We start from the raw sequence: 17,771 nt of genomic DNA on the forward strand, positions 1-17,771 counted from the left end.
GCTGGTTTCTGTGTACTGTTCGTATTGGATTTCGTTGTAGTTGTGCGCCATATTGGCAATCTCCTCCATCTCACCAAGCCGGTTGTTGAGAACAATATAAACATTTTACAGCGAACCCAAAATACAACACCATGGAGTCAGTCAAAGCATTCAACGACGAGGTTTGTATGATTTCCCCCCCATTTCAATGGAAGTGACTGTTAGTGAATTGTATGATTGGCGTCAAGTAGAAAATGGGGAGAAGGGCAACGAAATACAAGGCCTCATCTTTTCAGTAGACACGGGTTGCTTCGCCTATGAATATTCACCACCCATTTAGTATTTGTACGTGTAAGCGAAGCTATATCGTAATTTGGTCAGAAATAACTATGCTAAATTAAGCGAACTGTAGCTAGTTACTGTACCAACTACTGTACTGTTAGCCACATTGCAATCTGGCAGAGTGCGCTAAGAATGTTTAGCTAACGTTAGTTAGCTGACGTAATAGCTAAACTCACTCAGCGAAGCTAACTCAAACAGCTTAAAAATAACTAGCTACAACCCGTGTACACCGCCCAATCTTATTTAGTTAACTAGTTAATTTATTACCTGTCACATTCAACTGTAAAGGTTTGCTGGCGAGCTAACTAACAATGTTAGCCAAGCTATGCCTAGCAAGGCCGGGTAAAACGGCTAACGTTAGCTAGGTAGCTAATGTTATGTTTTAGCGTGGTGGCCGTGTGCAGTAAACCAATAATTTACTTTGTATGACTAGGTACCTACACTATATGTAGTAAGTTAGCAAATATATTTGGTTCCAAACGTATTTTGCTTGGACATCGCGCGTGCGCCAGCGCCTTGCCAGTTTGCGCACACATTTCGTGCAGCCAAGTGGTCGAGTCAATTCGTCTGACTGGTATGCAGTAATTAGATGGGACTTCTGGTTTCTCAAGTCCCAACTTCACATTTTCCTCATTCTTATTCTTCTACACGCTACTCGTTTTACACAATTTAAACTGGAAACAAAATTCAAACTTTAAAATGTGCAGACTGGTCTGGAATAGTGTGCTTGCAAACAACGTTTTGATATTTATACATTTTAAACACTTTGTCCATCTTCATTAACTTTAATAGGACTTTTTTCAACATGTTAAAGCTCCACATTGTTACATAATCACTTCCAACACTCACTGTAAACAATGTAACTTTTGACTCTTCAGCTTTGATCACTTTGCAATCGATTTAGACAAAAAGTTAGAGCATTTGAAATATTCTACTTCTCTTCTATTCAAATGTGAAATAACAGAATGTGGTAACGAAAAAAACGTTACAGCTGTTTAAGTAACCATCAACATTTTCTCTAACTACAGTGCATTAGGAAAGTATTCAGACCCCATGACTTTCCACATTTTGTTACTTCACAGCCTTAGTCTGAAATTGATAAAATATATATCTAAACACAATGCTCCATGATGACAAAGCAAACACATGTAGTTAGTGCTATCCGGGATCCATGGGACATCCTTAACCTCCACCATAACCCTTATCTAACCCTAACCATTTTAAATGTCATATCCAATAGGGTATGGACCTCCCAAGAATCCCAGTTGGACCAATAACTGCCATGGTTGGAACTTAATTAAATATCACAAAACTATGCTCGTACGCCTAATTGGTAGGATTTGTTAGGCCCAAGTGCCAAGCAAAACACCGACTGGACTAAACCGGGTGCATTCTGAAAGTATTCAGACCCTTTGACCTTTTCCACATTTTGTTACGTTACAGCCTTACTCTAAAATGGATTAAATAGTTTCCCCCATCATTAATCTACACACAATACCCCATAATGACAAAATAAAAACAGGTTTTTATACATTTTTACAAATGTATAAAAAAAAAAATCACATTTACATAAGTATTCAGACCCTTTCGTCAGTACTTTGTTGAAGCACCTTTGGCAGTGATTAAGTCCTTGAGTCTTGTGTATGACGCTACATGCTTGGTATTTGGGGATTTTTTTAAATCCCAGCCTCCGTCCCCGCAGGAGGTCTTTTGCCTTTTGGTAGGCCGTCATTGTAAATAAGAATTTGTTCTTAACTGACTAACCTAGTTAAAGGTTAAATAAAATAAAAGATCATCTCAAGGTTGGATGGGGGGGGGGGCGTCGCTGCACAGCTATTTTCAGGTCTCCCCAGAGATGTATGATCGGGTTCACGTCCGTGCTATGGCTGGGCCAGTCAAGGACATTCAGAGACTTGTCCTGAAGCCACTAGTGCGTTGTCTTGGCTGTGTGCTTAGGGTCGTTGTTCTGTTGGAAGGTGAGCATTCGCCCCAGTCTGAGGTCCTGAGCGCTGTGGAGCAGATTTTCATCAAGGACCTCTGTACTTTGCTCTATTCATCTTCTCCTCGATCCTGACTAGTCTCCCAGTCGCTGAAAAACCTCCCCACAGCAGGGTGCTGCCACCACCATGCTTCACCGTAGGGATGGTGCCAGGTTTCCCCCAGATGTGACGCTTGGCATTCAGACCAAAGAGTTGAATCATCAGACCAGAGAATCTTGTTTCTCATGGTCAGAGTCTTTTAGGTCTTTTGGTGAACTCCAACTCCTTTCCAAATCATGTCCAAGTTGTAGAAACACCTCAAGGATGATCAATGGAAACAGGACGCACCTGGGCTCAATTTCGAGTCTCATAGCTAAGGGTCTGAATACTTATGTTTAACATTTATTTTTATTTAACCTTTATTTAATTAGGCAAGTCAGTTAAGAACAAATCCTTATTCACAATGACTGCCGAACCCGGACGATGCTGGGCCGATTGTGCGCCGCCCTATGGGACTCCCAATCACGGCCAGATGTGATGCAGCCTGGATTCCAACTAGGGACTGCAGTGGACGCCTTTTGCACTGAGATGCAGTGCCCTAGACCGCTCCGCCACTCGGCGGATATTAAAAAAAACATTAGCTACAATTTCGAAAAAAAAATACATTTTTGCTTTGTCATTATAGGGTATTGTGTGTAGATTGAGGGGAAACTAATAATTTAATACATTTTAGAATAAGGCTGTAAGGTAACAACATGTGGAAAAAGTCAAGGGGTCTGAATTCTTTCTGAATGCACTGTATTTTTAAACACTGCTGTTTTGACCACTCTAACAAGTCAGACAAACTCCTCTACTTCACTGCTATTCAAATCTGGCTTTTGAACAAAAATATCTTCTACCAATAAAAAGTTCCAGGTGTTTGTAGGAGTTTAGAGTGACGAAAAAATAAGCTAGCTAATGTCAGCTAACAGCTTTCTTATGTCTCATCATTGAGCAACTCAGGCGGAGCTGTTGCAAAGGATACTCTCACAAACTTAGAGTAGAGGGTTACAACTGTTTGTCGGAGTTTAGAGTGACGAAAAGCACCTAGCTAACGTCAACTAACACCTCTCTCATATCGCGTCATTAAGCAGCCCTTGCTATGGATACCGATGTATTTCAATGGCAAAAAGAGGGCCATATACTAGAATTGTAAACTAATCTAAAATTCTAGATCTCCTGTTTCACCGCTTAACTTCTAGTTCCTCCCAAACCGGGATCCGGGAGCACCCCCATCAGTAAAAAAGCTGACTAGCATAGCCTAGCATAGCGTCACAAGTAAATAGTAGCATCTAAATATCATTAAATCACAAGTCCAAGACACCAGATGAAAGATACACATCTTGTGAATCCAGCCATCATTTCTGATTTTTAACATGTTTTACAGGGAAGACACAATATGTAAATCTATTAGCTAACCACGTTAGCAAAAGACACCACTTTTTTTACTCCACCATTTTTTTCCTGCATAGGTAGCTATCACAAATTCGACCAAATAAAGATATAAATAGCCACTAACTAAGAAACAACTTCATCAGATGACAGTCTGATAACATATTTATTGTATAGCATATGTTTTGTTAGAAAAATTTGCATATTTCAGGTATAAATCATAGTTTACCATTGCAGCCACCATCACAACTCTCACCAAAGCGACTAGAATAACTACAGAGAGCAACGTGAATAACCTAAATACTCATTATAAAACATTTCTGAAAAATACACAGCGTACAGCAAATGAAAGACAAACATCTTGTGAATCCAGCCAATATTTCAGATTTTTTAAGTGTTTTACAGCGAAAACACAATATAGCATTATATTAGCTTACTACAATAACCAAACACACAACAGCATTGATTCAAGCCAAAAATAGCGATAACGTATAAACCAGCAAAATATATTAATTTTTTCACTAACCTTCTCAAACTTCTTTCGTTGACAGTCCTATAACATCATATTACACAATACATATAGAGTTTGTTCGAAAATGTGCATATTTAGCGGCACAAATCATGGTTATACAATGAGAAAAGTAGCCAAGCTGCAAAGAAAATGTCGGGAGAAATCTTGGGAGAGGCACCTATTCTAATCGATAACTAATCATAAACTTGACTAAAAAATACAGGTTTGACAGCAAATGAAAGATACATTAGTTCTTAATGCAATCGCTGTGTTAGATTTTTAAAATTAACGTTACTACAACATACAGCGTGCGTTAAAGCGAGACCGCGACTAGATTCATAGCAGAATAATAATTCTACATTTTTCAACAGAACAACGAATTAACATCATATATAGTTCTTACTTTTTGATGAACTCCCATCAGAATCTTGGGCAAGGTGTCCTTAGTCCAAAAGAATCGTTGCTCGGTTGTAGATTGTCGCCTTCAACGTTGGAATAAGCTGTAAACATTAGCCATGTGGCAAGACGTGTCCGACTCACTAAAACGCAGGACAAATGAATATCCGAAAACCGCAATATACCGATATAAACTGATATAACTCGGTTTAATATAACAACATTATGATGTCTCTAACACCTATAACGAATACAAACACAGCCGGATATATCTAAGGCCTATAACCGGAGCGTTCTACAGCCACAGCCAGAGGTCCTTCCTGCGTCAGAGCGAAGTGAACAAAGACCAGACCCTAAGTTCCCAGGCTATTTATAACCTCCCAGTTCTGCCTAGCAACTCCATTTCAATTCTCACTATTCGCTGACACCCAGGGGAAGACGTATGCAGTGCATCTCAACCAATAGAAGACAGGCAAATTAATAAACTGACCTGGGAACAGCATGTAGAATTCAGCATTCTCACATCCTCATAGGAAAATTCCTCCAGCTCCAGTTCTGTTTCACTCACAGATATAATTCAAACGGTTTTAGAAACTAGAGAGTGTTTTCTATCCAATAGTAATAATAATATGCATATTGTACGAGCAAGAATTGAGTACGAGGCAGTTTAATTTGGGAACGAAATTATTACAAAGTGCAAATAGCACCCCCTATTGACAAAGCTATTAACTCCAAACTAACGCTCTCTACTCAGATTGCTTGTCAAAATATTTTTGATGCTGTATATAATTTAACTATAAGCTTTTAAAGTTTGCATAAATTAACATGCGTTTGAATGAGAACCACAGGAATACAGAGGTAGCAATTCATAAAATAACTCACCAACAGTCAATCTTGAACTGTTCAAGCTAGGGACACCAAACCAACTTTCACATGTTCAGACTATCCCAACTTAACATGTTTTCCAGACTATCCTATATAAATGTGCATAAATTAGCATAACATAACCCACCAACAGTAACCTCGAACCGTTCAAACCAACTTTAATATGTTCAGGCTATCCTAACTTTTCATCTACCTACTTTTTCAAATATACCCAGTCACCAACACTACCACTACTATGACATTTTTCAAAACCATAAATACTTTAATACGGCTTTGCTTTAAATAGTAAAGTTTAAATAGTAAAGTAACTACCACTTTAAAAAAATATATTTTAAAGTGGTAAAGGAAGTCCCACTAATTGTACATCATGTACAATTACCATCTAGTTCACACACAGACCTGTTATTGCTCAATCTCGTGTGAACTTACCTTAACTAACTTATCTCTATCTGCCTCCCGGGTGGCGCAGTGGTCTAGGGCACTGCATCGCGGTGCTAGCTGCGCCACCAGAGTCTCTGGGTTCGCGCCCAGGCTGGGCTGGGTTCGCGCCCAGGCTCTGTCGCAGCCGACCGCAACCGGGAGGTCCGTGGGGCGACGCACAATTGGCATAGCGTCGTCCGGGTTAGGGAGGGTTTGGCCGGTAGGGATATCCTTGTCTCAGTATGTAAAAATGTAATAAAATGTATGCACTCTACTGTAAGTCGCTCTGGATAAGAGCGTCTGCTAAATGACTAAAATGTAAATGTACATTTTACATTTTTACATTTTTTAGTCATTTAGCAGACGCTCTTATCCAGAGCGACTTACAGTAGAGTGCATACATTTTATTGTAAATCTAGTTAAGAACTCTATAGCAATAATGCATGTCTAAACTAGTCCTACAGTGCACAATTCAACTGGTGTGACAAGTTAACTTGGCTAGCTTGCTAGTAAGCTAGCACTCGATAGCTAGATACTCATGATCTGGATAGCGGACATGCAAAATTAGGACTGATGTTGCAACAAGCCTTACAAATGGTGATGTGGCCACATGACATGGTGTGCCTGTGTAGAATTACATAACATGAACCATTAAATCGGATACCATTGACAACATACAGCAAATTAAAAGATCAGCATCATCCCCAATAGTATCAACACACAAACTACTTTTTCAGCTACTGAAAAAAACAAGTAAATAGACTGGAGGCTATTTCTTGATTGATCTTTGTGTTCATAATAAAGGAAGCCCTAAGTGTCTTCAAACACTTTGACTACACTCCTTCCCTGGCCTATGTAGCCTACTGTACAAACTCTTCAAATGCATTTCAAGTTAAATATTTGCCATTTCTCTGAAGCCTTAGCCCTGACAATTGTTTATTGTCTGATTTAATGACTGTATATTATATTAGATGTTTAAAAGGTTTGTTTCCATCGCTTTTTGTGTTTCAGCTCTACTCTCTGAATGAGTACAAACCTCCGATCTCCAAGGCCAAGATGACCAATATTACCAAGTCTGCAATAAAAGCAATAAAAGTAAGTATGTAGAAATGAATGAAAAGAGACAGAGTTGGGGTGATCGCGGACAGGGAGCATCTCTCCCAGCCATACAATGAATGGGTTGCAATCAATCCTTGTCTTACCTTAACTAACTAAGCTCCTAGTCGTTCCGACATGTTCATGCAATGCACTCTGGTTCATTTGCATAAACTGATTAAACCCAATCTCTAGAAGTAATACAAATGTCAGTCGGTGTGTTTGGGAGTTTACCGGTCGTCCTATTCACTCTAACCAAAAGATATGTAGATAACACTTTAAGCCATTCATTTTTTATAAATTAAGCACCTTTTTGTCAGACTGACCAATTCTGTGTCATTTGTATTTGATAACACTAATTTCAAAATGCGTCATAAACTGTGCTGTCACTAACGCTGGTATAACATGCTTATAATTAGGACTGATGAAATACAGTTGAAGGTGCCACTGAAGAATGGGCCTCAATTTTGATCATTCCGTTTGAAGTGGTAGCTACTTACCAGTAGCTACGTAGATAAGCTAAATGTTTTGGTTGGTAATGGAGAGGTTGTTACACTTTTCCTGTGACCATGCCATTTTTCTCCAACTGAGAGCACTAACCCTAACCCTAATTATAATAGTGTGCTACTGTCAGGTGTTGTTGGCAGTACTTAAACTCCAACTCGTGTTCGCCACGGCGCAAACATCGTTCTCAAATAGAAGCGATTGTATTTTCTTATGCTAGATAGTAACTTACTTCTGCTGTCTGAGTTAACAAGAGCATGAATAAAACACCAGGACGGGTGAACTGATGAGTGCTTCAATAGGCCTAAATCACAACCTTATTTCTCATGAGATCTCACCTTTTATGGTATCTGTTCAAGTCCTCTTTTGTTTCCTTTCCATACTGGTATGACAGACGGTGCCTAATGCTGATTACTAGAAATGGGTGGAAACACTAGTGTAAGCATATTTTAGCTTGACATGCAGATTGATGCTGATAAGCTGCTTCTCTTTGATTGGACATTTCATATACCCTCATAAGCTTTGATGGTAGATTGTGTTGCCAGCTCCTGCCCAGCTATACTTTGATAACTCATCTGTGAAGTTAGTTAGTGCCTGTGGTGTGAGCCCAGACACCACAGGATGTGTGTTGCTCTCTGAATGGAGAGACAACCAGTTGACAGGCTCTCCTGGGTTTTGCATGGCATGTTAGACAGTAGGAGTAGCTTTTCACTTTGGGGGGCATCATCTATTGCAGAGCATTTCTCAAACTTCTACCAAAAACAAACACAGGCAATGAACATACAGGAGACAGAGGAGAAAAGGGAGATGAACATAGCATCAACTTTGGAAATGTAGTCCCAACACAAAATATGCTTTATTTTTTGTATTGACTACAATCTAAGAAGGATGTCCTCTTCCTAAGAGCTCCCATACTTTCACAGTGCTAGTAATTCACTGCTGGCTGAAACCTTGAACCAAACTCCTTCATAGTAGTCATCTGTATGCATCCTAATCAATCATTTCCTGAGTAGTTACACTTAAACAGAAAGAATCCTTGACTTTCAAGTCATAGTCTTACAAAGACATCTTATCGCTAAAATAATCTTATCGCTCGTTGCCTTCTCCATCTTCACAATGTCTTTCGCTATACCTCTCGCAGATCTCTCTCAGTCTCTATGAACATCTCCTTTACCTTTTAACAACGGATAACAAAATAAGCTGTACCACGATGAAGTGCCTTGCTAACCACTTTTGGGGATGGTCAATCAATGTTTATTTTTTTAGTGTTTCTGAATCTGTACGAATTAGTGTGATCTTGGTGTTGCTGTGCCTGTGTTGCCTGTGAATAACTCCTGTTTCCCCTTCCCTCAGCAGCTCTCGCAGCTCCCCCAAAGCACTGAAAGTGAAGCAGGAGGATGGGGTGGAGAGAGTAACAGAGATAAGGGAACCCCTAACCAGCTTAGGTAGGAGATGGGCTGTTTCAAACAAGGAACATGGAAGAAGCCAAACCAAGGAGACACAAATGTCTCCCTCATAGAGAGAGCTTGGGATGGCTGGGGCGCTCTTGGCTCCTCGAGTCCCTGCTCTCTACCCCAGCAACACTTTCTCTTTACTCTGGCTTTCATACGTGGTTCAGTTCTGACTGAGGTAGAACAGAGTTGAATAGACCGAGCTGTTTCGGGCTCTTTTTAAGTTGTTTGAACTTGAAAAGTTGTCCATCAGTGTTCTGTCTGTAGTGTAGGCTAAATAATGTTATGTGGGTGTCTGAGTTAAACTGCCCAGCTATTGTTTCCCCCCTTCTTTAGAGTCTATTAGGCCAAGGTGGACTAAGAACGGTATCTTATTTGAAATCCTGTTACTAATGCAAAGTAGCTGTTTGAAGCCATGCATTGCACAGTGGTGGTGGTCACCGTTGGCATCAGGACAATACTGCAGATGAAGGGGAAGTTTTATCACTGACAGATGAAACATGTTGTTAGTTCTCCATGAGTAATGATACAGTGCCTTCGGAAAGTATTCAAACACCTTGACTTTTTCCACATTTTGCTACGTTACAGCCTTATTCTGAAATCTACACACAATACCCCGTAATGGCAAAGCGAAAACAGGTTTTTGGAAATGTTTGCAAATGTATAATATATATATATTTTTTGATACCTTATTTACATAGATATTCAGACCCTTTGCTATTAGACTCGAAATTGAGCTCAGGTGCATCCTGTTTCCATTGATCTTCCTTGAGATGTTTCTACAACTTGATTGGAGTCCGTCTGTTGTAAATTCAATTGATTGGAGATGATTTGGAAAGGCACACACCTGTCTATATAAGGTCCCACAGTTGACAGTGCATGTCAGAGCAAAAACCAAGCCATGAGGTCGAAGGAATTGTATGTAGAGCTCCGAGACACGATTGTGTCGAGGCACAGATCTGGGGAAGGGTACCAAAAAATGTCTGCAGCATTGAAGGTCCCCAAGAACATAGTGGTCTCCGTCATTCTTAAATGGAAGGAGTTTGGAAGAAGGGAGGTGACCAAGAACCCGATGGTCACTCTGACAGAGCTCCAGAGTTCCTCAGTGGCGATGGGAGAATCTTCCAGAAGAACAACCATCTCTGCAGCACTCCACCAATCAGTTCTTTATGGTAGAGTGGCCAGGCGGAAGCCACTCCTCAGTTAAAGGCAAATGACAGCCCACTTGGAGTTTGCTAAAAGGCACCTACAGACTCTGACCATGAGAAACAAGATTATCTGGTCTGATGAAACCAAGATTCAACTCTTTGGCCTGCATGCCAAGTGTCACGTCTGTAGGAAACCTGGCACCATCCCTATGGTGAAGCGTGGTGGTGGCAGAATCATTCTGTGGGGAGGTTTTTCAGCGGCATGGACTGGGAGACTAGTCAGACTCAAGGGAAAGATGAACGGAGCAATGTACAGAGAGATCCTTGATGAAAACCTGCTCTAGAGCGCCCAGGACCTCAGACTGGGGTGAAGGTTTACCTTCCAACAAGACAACAACCCTAGGCAAGAGGAGGAGTGGCTTCGGGACAAATCTCTGAATTTCCTTGAGTGGCCCAAGCCAGAGCCCGGACTTAAACCCAATCGAACATCTCTGTAGGAACCTGAAAATAGCTGTGCAGTGACGCTCCCCATCCAACCTGACAAAGCTTGAGAGGATCTGCAGAGAATAATGGGAGAAATCCCCCAAATACAGGTGTGCCAAGCTTGTAGCGACATACCCAATAATACTTGAGGCTGTAATCGCTTCCAAAGGTGCTTCAACAAAGTACTGATTATAGAGTCTGAATACATACACTACCGTTCAAAAGTTTGGGGTCACTTAGAAATGTCCTTGTTTTCGAAAGAAACTGAATTTTTTTGTCCATTAAAATAACATCAAATTGATCAGAAATACAGTGTAGGCATTGTTAATGTTGTAAACGACTATTGTAGCTGGAAACGGCGGATTTAAAAAAAAATGAAATATCTACATAGGCGTACAGAGGCCCATTATCAGCAACCATCTCTCCTGTGTTCCAATGGCACGTTGTGTTAGCTAATCCAAGTTTATCATTTTAAAAGGCTAATTTATCATTAGAACTCTTTTGCAATTATTTTAGCACAGCTGAAAACTGTTGTTCTTTGTTAAAGAAGCAATACAACTGGCCTTCTCTAGTTGAGTATCTGGAGCATCAGCATTTGTGGGTTCTGAAACTCGTCAGTCTATTCTTGTTCTGAGAAATGAAGAAACTGAAGATCTCGTACAACGCTGTGTACCACTCCATTCACAGAACAGCGCAAACTGTCTCTAACCAGAATAGGAAGAGGAGTGGGAGGCCCCGGTGCACAACTGAGCAAGAGGACAAGTACATTAGAGTGTCTAGTTTGAGAAACAGATGCCTCACAAGTCCTCAACTGGCAGCTTCATTAAATAGTACCCGCAAAACACCAGTCTCGACGTCAACAGTGAAGAGGCGACTCCGGGATGCTGGCCTTCTAGGCAGTTGCAAAGAAAAAGCCATAAGGCCAGCATCCCGGAGTCTCCTCTTCACTGTTGATGTTGAGACTGGTGTTTTTTGGGTACTATTTAATGAAGCTGCCAGTTGAGGACTTGTGAGGTGTTATTTTAATGGACAAAAAATTAGGACATTTTTAAGTGACCCCAAACTTTTGAACGGTAGTGTATGTACATGTGATATTCCATTTTATTTGTATTTCTTAATAGAAATTATGGGGAATTGTGTGTAGATTGATAAGGGGAAAAAGCTATTTTTAAATAAGGCTGTAACGTAACAAAATGTGGGAAAACTCGAGGGGTCTGGATAAATGTTGGCAATGTAAACACTTACAAGGGAATTTTCTATTATTCCCAAAGCCTGGTGCATTGAATGGAAGTTGTAGTTAGTTGTATGTTCAGTCACACAATACGTTTGGGCAGGATATTTGATGCCTCAGATGCAGATATAACATCTTGTTTTGATGTAGGCTAGATTCAACTCATGAGCTACTGTCAGAGCCTATACTTAGTAAGCCAATAACCGACAGCTGAAGTTGTATTAGCCAGTATTGAGAGTAATGTGGGTCAAAGGTGACCTAAATATCTCTGAACCCTTGAAACATGTAGTCTACAAAATGATTGTAGTACAGCAACAATGATTAGAGTAGGCGGAGGCCTCTTTGCTTGGAAGTCTTGGTCAGTTTGTTTAGTCTTAGCAGTTTTGAAGAACTTGAAACAGTCTACTCAGGCTGAAAGATAAGCAAGATAATTTGATTGGAATACAGCATTGAGAGAAGAACCTTACATGTCAGTTAATTTATTTAACATGTATTTGGGTCTCTTCTTAATTGGTGTGATGCTGCAGAATATTAGTTCAGCAATTGTTTAGCTATCAAGTCTCAAGTTAGTCGGCTTCATAATAGTTTTAACAAATGCATAATCAGTGGCTACAGCATGAGCAGCAGATTAGTCATGTCAAGTTTCTTCCATAAGAACTCTCCACACAACACAGCCATTTCAGGCTGCTTCAATTATTAGCTGACTGTAGCCATTCATACTCTTCATTACTTTGTTACTCAAAAATGTTGCTGAATAAGCACTGCATATGCTGCTCCCAATTGCTTTCATATAACCTACACCATAGTAAAATTGTGCTTCAGCACTAGGCTTGGGCGGTATCCAGATTGTCATACCTTCATTCTGACCTTGTGCCATCCCTGGATATTCGTTAATACCAGCACTGAAACCAAGGAGTGCTATTTTCACTCCGAATGTTAGCAATAATAACAGGTACATGTAAAATCCCATAGCGAATTCTAGCTAAATGCTAACGAATGCATGCAAACATCTCATACAGTCTCTGATACAAACTATTTGCAGGACAGACATTCCAGCTCATAAAGTTATACAAGGAACTCAAAATGCTACTCACTGTTTGCGGCACCGACTAAACGAATATTAGATGGCAAGGCTACTAAGTTAGCAAACCAAATGCACAACTGCAGAGAATTTAGCACATTTTAGACAATTCACTTAATAGTTATAAGATATCTAGCCGGCAAACATTTAGTTGTGAATTCCATACTGTAACTAGATCACCTGGCGCGTGCTGCACAACCGTGAGTGACTCACAAGGCTCCGGTCTCTCGTTGCTGTGTGCTTATAAACAAACATGTGACTGGGGACTACCAGTAAGCTTAGTAATGTAAAATAATGTGACAGGTGAAATGAAGAATGCAGTCTACTTTATCTCCTAGCGTATTGCACAAGTTGACTGCAGGTATTTACTTAAAAAGTAGCAATAAATATTCCAATTTATTAATAAAAATGTAAAGAAATTGTTTCAACGGTATTGAAAAACAATCCTGTGGCTATTTCCAAATACCCCGGTATATGCGGTATACAGTATACCGCCCGAGCCCATTCAGCTGCCAGATTAAATTTAAACATTTAGGAGCAGCATATGCTGTGTGCTTTCTTTATTCATAGTGTTTGCTATTGGCCCAGTACCACCAGTGAGAAAGTCATTCACTCCTTTTTTCCCACAACTTTTCAGCATACTGGTGTGTTATAACACCTGTGCCACCGAAATGGCTGGGGAACATCTGTCTGCTTTGTTATTGCTAGAGGTTGGTTTATACCACCCGATGAAGATGATGCCCTCTAAATGTTCAGCATAGGATGTTTAGTTCATGGACAACATCATGACTTTTAACATTATAAAATGATTTAAGAATATACTGCTCTAGGCAAGACTAGGCTATATTATCCCTCATATCCCTGTATATAATCCCTCATATCCCTGTATATTATACCTCATATCCCTGTATATAATCCCTCATATCCCTGTATATTATACCTCATATCCCTGTATATAATCCCTCATATCCCTGTATATAATCCCTCATATCCCTGTATATAATCCCTCATATCCCTGTATATTATACCTCATATCCCTGTATATAATCCCTCATATCCCTGTATATAATCCCTCATATCCCTGTATATAATCCCTCATATCCCTGTATATTATACCTCATATCCCTGTATATAATCCCTCATATCCCTGTATATTATACCTCATATCCCTGTATATTATACCTCATATCCCTGTATATAATCTCTCATATCCCTGTATATAATCCCTCATATCCCTGTATATTATCCCTCATATCCCTGCCAGTGTTTCTCCTATATTCATTCATCATTCATTTGGCTCAATGACTGGATGTGGTGCTGCCATGGAATGCTGTTGATACTGTACTATATTGGCAGGTGCTGCCATATAATGCTGTTGGTACTGTACTATACTGGCAGGTGATGCCATGGAATGCTGTTGATACTGTACTATACTGGCAGGTGCTACGTTGGAATGCTGTTAATACAGTACTGCCATGGCAGGTACTGCCATGGAATGCTTTGTTGGCATCGAATATATGAAAATGATTTGATAGTCAATGAAAGGTATGGATATAGACCTAGTGAATTGAATATCAAGTTATATTTTCTAGAAGATTGTACATGTTTGAGATATATGATGCAAGGGGAAAGATATAGAGAACATTGAAACAGGATATTTTGACTGGAATTGAAAGTTGATGGAGAAAGCGTCAATGAAATGTAGCTTGCACAATTATCATGTAACCAACAATTATGGGCAATAACCCTAGTTATTTTAGGGGGGGGGGGGTTGTACTTTATTTTCAAGTAGATCTAGTTTATCGGATTAGCAGTTTTTCTTATTTTTACATAAAGTGAGTAAAGTTTGTGGTAATCATTATTCTAGCAGAACGGCAGGGTTGGGAGGAGAAGCGTCATTTCCTAAAGTTGCCAGCAGTCAAAACTATTAGTTTTTGAGACGAGTGTCTTCAAAGCTGTATTGTATTTATTAGGTATTTTGTAGGACATTTTTAAAGAGCATTACAAGCTCAAAACATTTTTCAACAAAAATGACAGTTGTGACAATAACTGTGGCGATTTGCATGACAATTAGATACGAGCTATAATCTTTACCCAAAATTCCATAATTGTCACAGCCTTACTTGTGTTACAATTTGAGCTTGAGCCACTCCTTGATCAGCCAGTTCTTGTCACAATGACAGTTTTTTTTTTATCATTCATGATTTAGCCAGTGTTCATTCACTGTTATCAAATGAAGGACACGTTGCATTTGAGCTGGCTGTCTTTCAATACAGGCCTGCACTTGTCCCGCTTGCTCTCTAGCACGTAAACACACACACAACACAAACCCTTGCAGCGAGAAGCATCTTGAGTATACCATTTACTGCTTACCAATTGCAGCTAAATACAGTGAGGTGATGTTTCTCTTGGCACTTCTCCACGTGCTTGAGGTATATTTAGTGTCCTATTATAGCTAGTATCTACTTTTGTGTCAACTCTTGAACAGGAAACCTGTATGAGAGGCCTGAGTGGAGCTTGAATAATATACAGTATTCTGCAGTAGTCTACACTCAGTCCCATTGCTCCTTCTTAACCCGTTCTAAATGTACAGGAACCAAACAGTGAGTACGGATACATGCACGCAATAATACACTGAGTATACAAAACATTAAGAACACCTGCTCTTTCCATGAAATAGACTGACCACGTGAATCCAGGTGAAAGCTAAGGTCCCTTGTTGATTTCACTTGTTAAATCTACTTCAATCAGTGTAGATGAAAGGGAGGAGACCGGTTAAAGAAGGATTTTTAAGCATCGAAACAATTGATACATAGATTGTGTATGTGAGCCATTCAGAGGGTGAACGGGCAATAAAAATATTTAAGTGCCTTTGAACAGGGTATGGTTTTTGTCAAGAATTGCAATGCTGCTGGGTTTTTCACACTCAACCGTTTCCTGTGTGTATCAGGAACCACCCAAAGGACATCCAGCCAACTTGACATAACTGTGGGAAGCATTGAAGTCAACATGGGCGAGAATCCCTGTGGAACGTTTTCGACATCCTGTAGAGTCCATGCCCTGACAAATGTAGGCTGTTGTAAGGGCAAAAGGGGGAGAGGGATGCAACTCAATATTAGGAAGGTGTTCCTAATGTTTGGTATACTCAGTGTATGATTATTGTGGATAGTTGGATTAATATAGCCCCAATATTTGGATTTAAACCGTCAACATGCTTTGCAAGAAGAGCTGTTTACATTGACACATCTGAAATCAGGCTACTTGATGGGATAAATGCAGGAAGCCTATTTGATGCTAGCATAAGGCATGTACTCAGTAAGTGCATACTGACCTTCCACCACCCAGATATACTCCCTGACTGCTCTTCAGCCCTACCCCATGACCCTACTCCCCATACCTCTAATATACTCCCTGACTGTGCTCTTCAGCCCTACCACATGACCCTACTCCCCATACCTCTAATATACTCCCTGACTGCTCTTCGACCCTACCCCATGACCCTACTCCCCATACCTCTAATATACTCCCTGACTGTGCTCTTCAGCCCTACCCCATGACCCTACTCCCCATACCTCTAATATACTCCCTGACTGCTCTTCAGCCCTACCACATGACCCTACTCCCCATACCTCTAATATACTCCCTGGCTGCTCTTCGACCCTACTCCCCATACCTCTAATATACTCCCTGACTGCTCTTCAGCCCTACCACATGACCCTACTCCCCATACCTCTAATACACTCCCTGGCTGCTCATCGACCCTACTCCCCATACCTCTAATATACTCCCTGACTGCTCTTCGGCCCTACCACATGACCCTACTCCCCATACCTCTAATATACTCCCTGACTGTGCTCTTCAGCCCTACCACATGACCCTACTCCCCATACCTCTAATATACTCCCTGACTGTGCTCTTCAGCCCTACCACATGACCCTACTCCCCATACCTCTAATATACTCCCTGACTGCTCTTCGACCCTACTCCCCATACCTCTAATATACTCCCTGACTGCTCTTCGGCCCTACCACATGACCCTACTCCCCATACCTCTAATATGCTCCCTGACTGCTCTTCAGCCCTACCCCATGGCCCTACTCCCCATACCTATTATATACTCCCTGACTGCTCTTCAGACCTACCCCATGACCCTACTCCCCATACCTATTATATACTCCCTGACTGCTCTTCAGCCCTACCCCATGACCCTACTCCCCATACCTCTAATATACTCCCTGACTGTGCTCTTCAGCCCTACCCCATGACCCTACTCCCCATACCTCTAATATACTCCCTGACTGCTCTTCGACCCTACTCCCCATAGCTCTAATATATTCCCTGACTGCTCTTCAGCCCTACCACATGACCCTACTCCCCATACCTCTAATACACTCCCTGGCTGCTCTTCGACCCTACTCCCCATACCTCTAATATACTCCCTGACTGCTCTTCAGCCCTACCACATGACCCTACTCCCCATACCTCTAATATACTCCCTGGCTGCTCTTCAGCCCTACCCCATGACCCTACTCCCCATACCTCTAATATACTCCCTGACTGTGCTCTTCAGCCCTACCCCATGACCCTACTCCCCATACCTCTAATATACTCCCTGACTGCTCTTCAAACCTACCCCATGACCTTACTCCCCATACCTCTAATATACTCCCTGACTGCTCTTCAGCCCTACCACATGACCCTACTCCCCATACCTCTAATACACTCCCTGGCTGCTCTTCGACCCTACTCCCCATACCTCTAATATACTCCCTGGCTGCTCTTCAGCCCTACCACATGACCCTACTCCCCATACCTCTAATACACTCCCTGGCTGC

At 41.0% G+C, this 17,771-nt stretch overlaps 1 protein-coding gene across 3 annotated transcripts in view; it reads left to right on the forward strand.

Annotated features, from left to right (window-relative positions):
• The first annotated feature begins 29 nt into the window (after nucleotides 1-29).
• The window catches only part of LOC120060290 (SR-related and CTD-associated factor 8-like), a 73,362-nt gene continuing 55,620 nt past the window's right edge, over nucleotides 30-17,771 (forward strand). The window contains exons 1-2 of one of the 3 annotated variants that reach the window (XM_039009478.1): nucleotides 30-161; nucleotides 6,955-7,038. In XM_039009478.1, the coding sequence (XP_038865406.1) occupies nucleotides 132-161; nucleotides 6,955-7,038 (114 nt within the window). In that variant the 5' untranslated portion in view covers nucleotides 30-131. Of the gene's footprint in view, nucleotides 162-6,952; nucleotides 7,039-8,895; nucleotides 8,988-17,771 lie in introns of those variants that run through there. The other 2 variants (XM_039009480.1, XM_039009479.1) reach the window with 2 other exon arrangements.

This window comes from Salvelinus namaycush, chromosome 15 (genome assembly GCF_016432855.1).
Source record: "Salvelinus namaycush isolate Seneca chromosome 15, SaNama_1.0, whole genome shotgun sequence".
Lineage (NCBI taxonomy): Eukaryota > Metazoa > Chordata > Actinopteri > Salmoniformes > Salmonidae > Salvelinus > Salvelinus namaycush.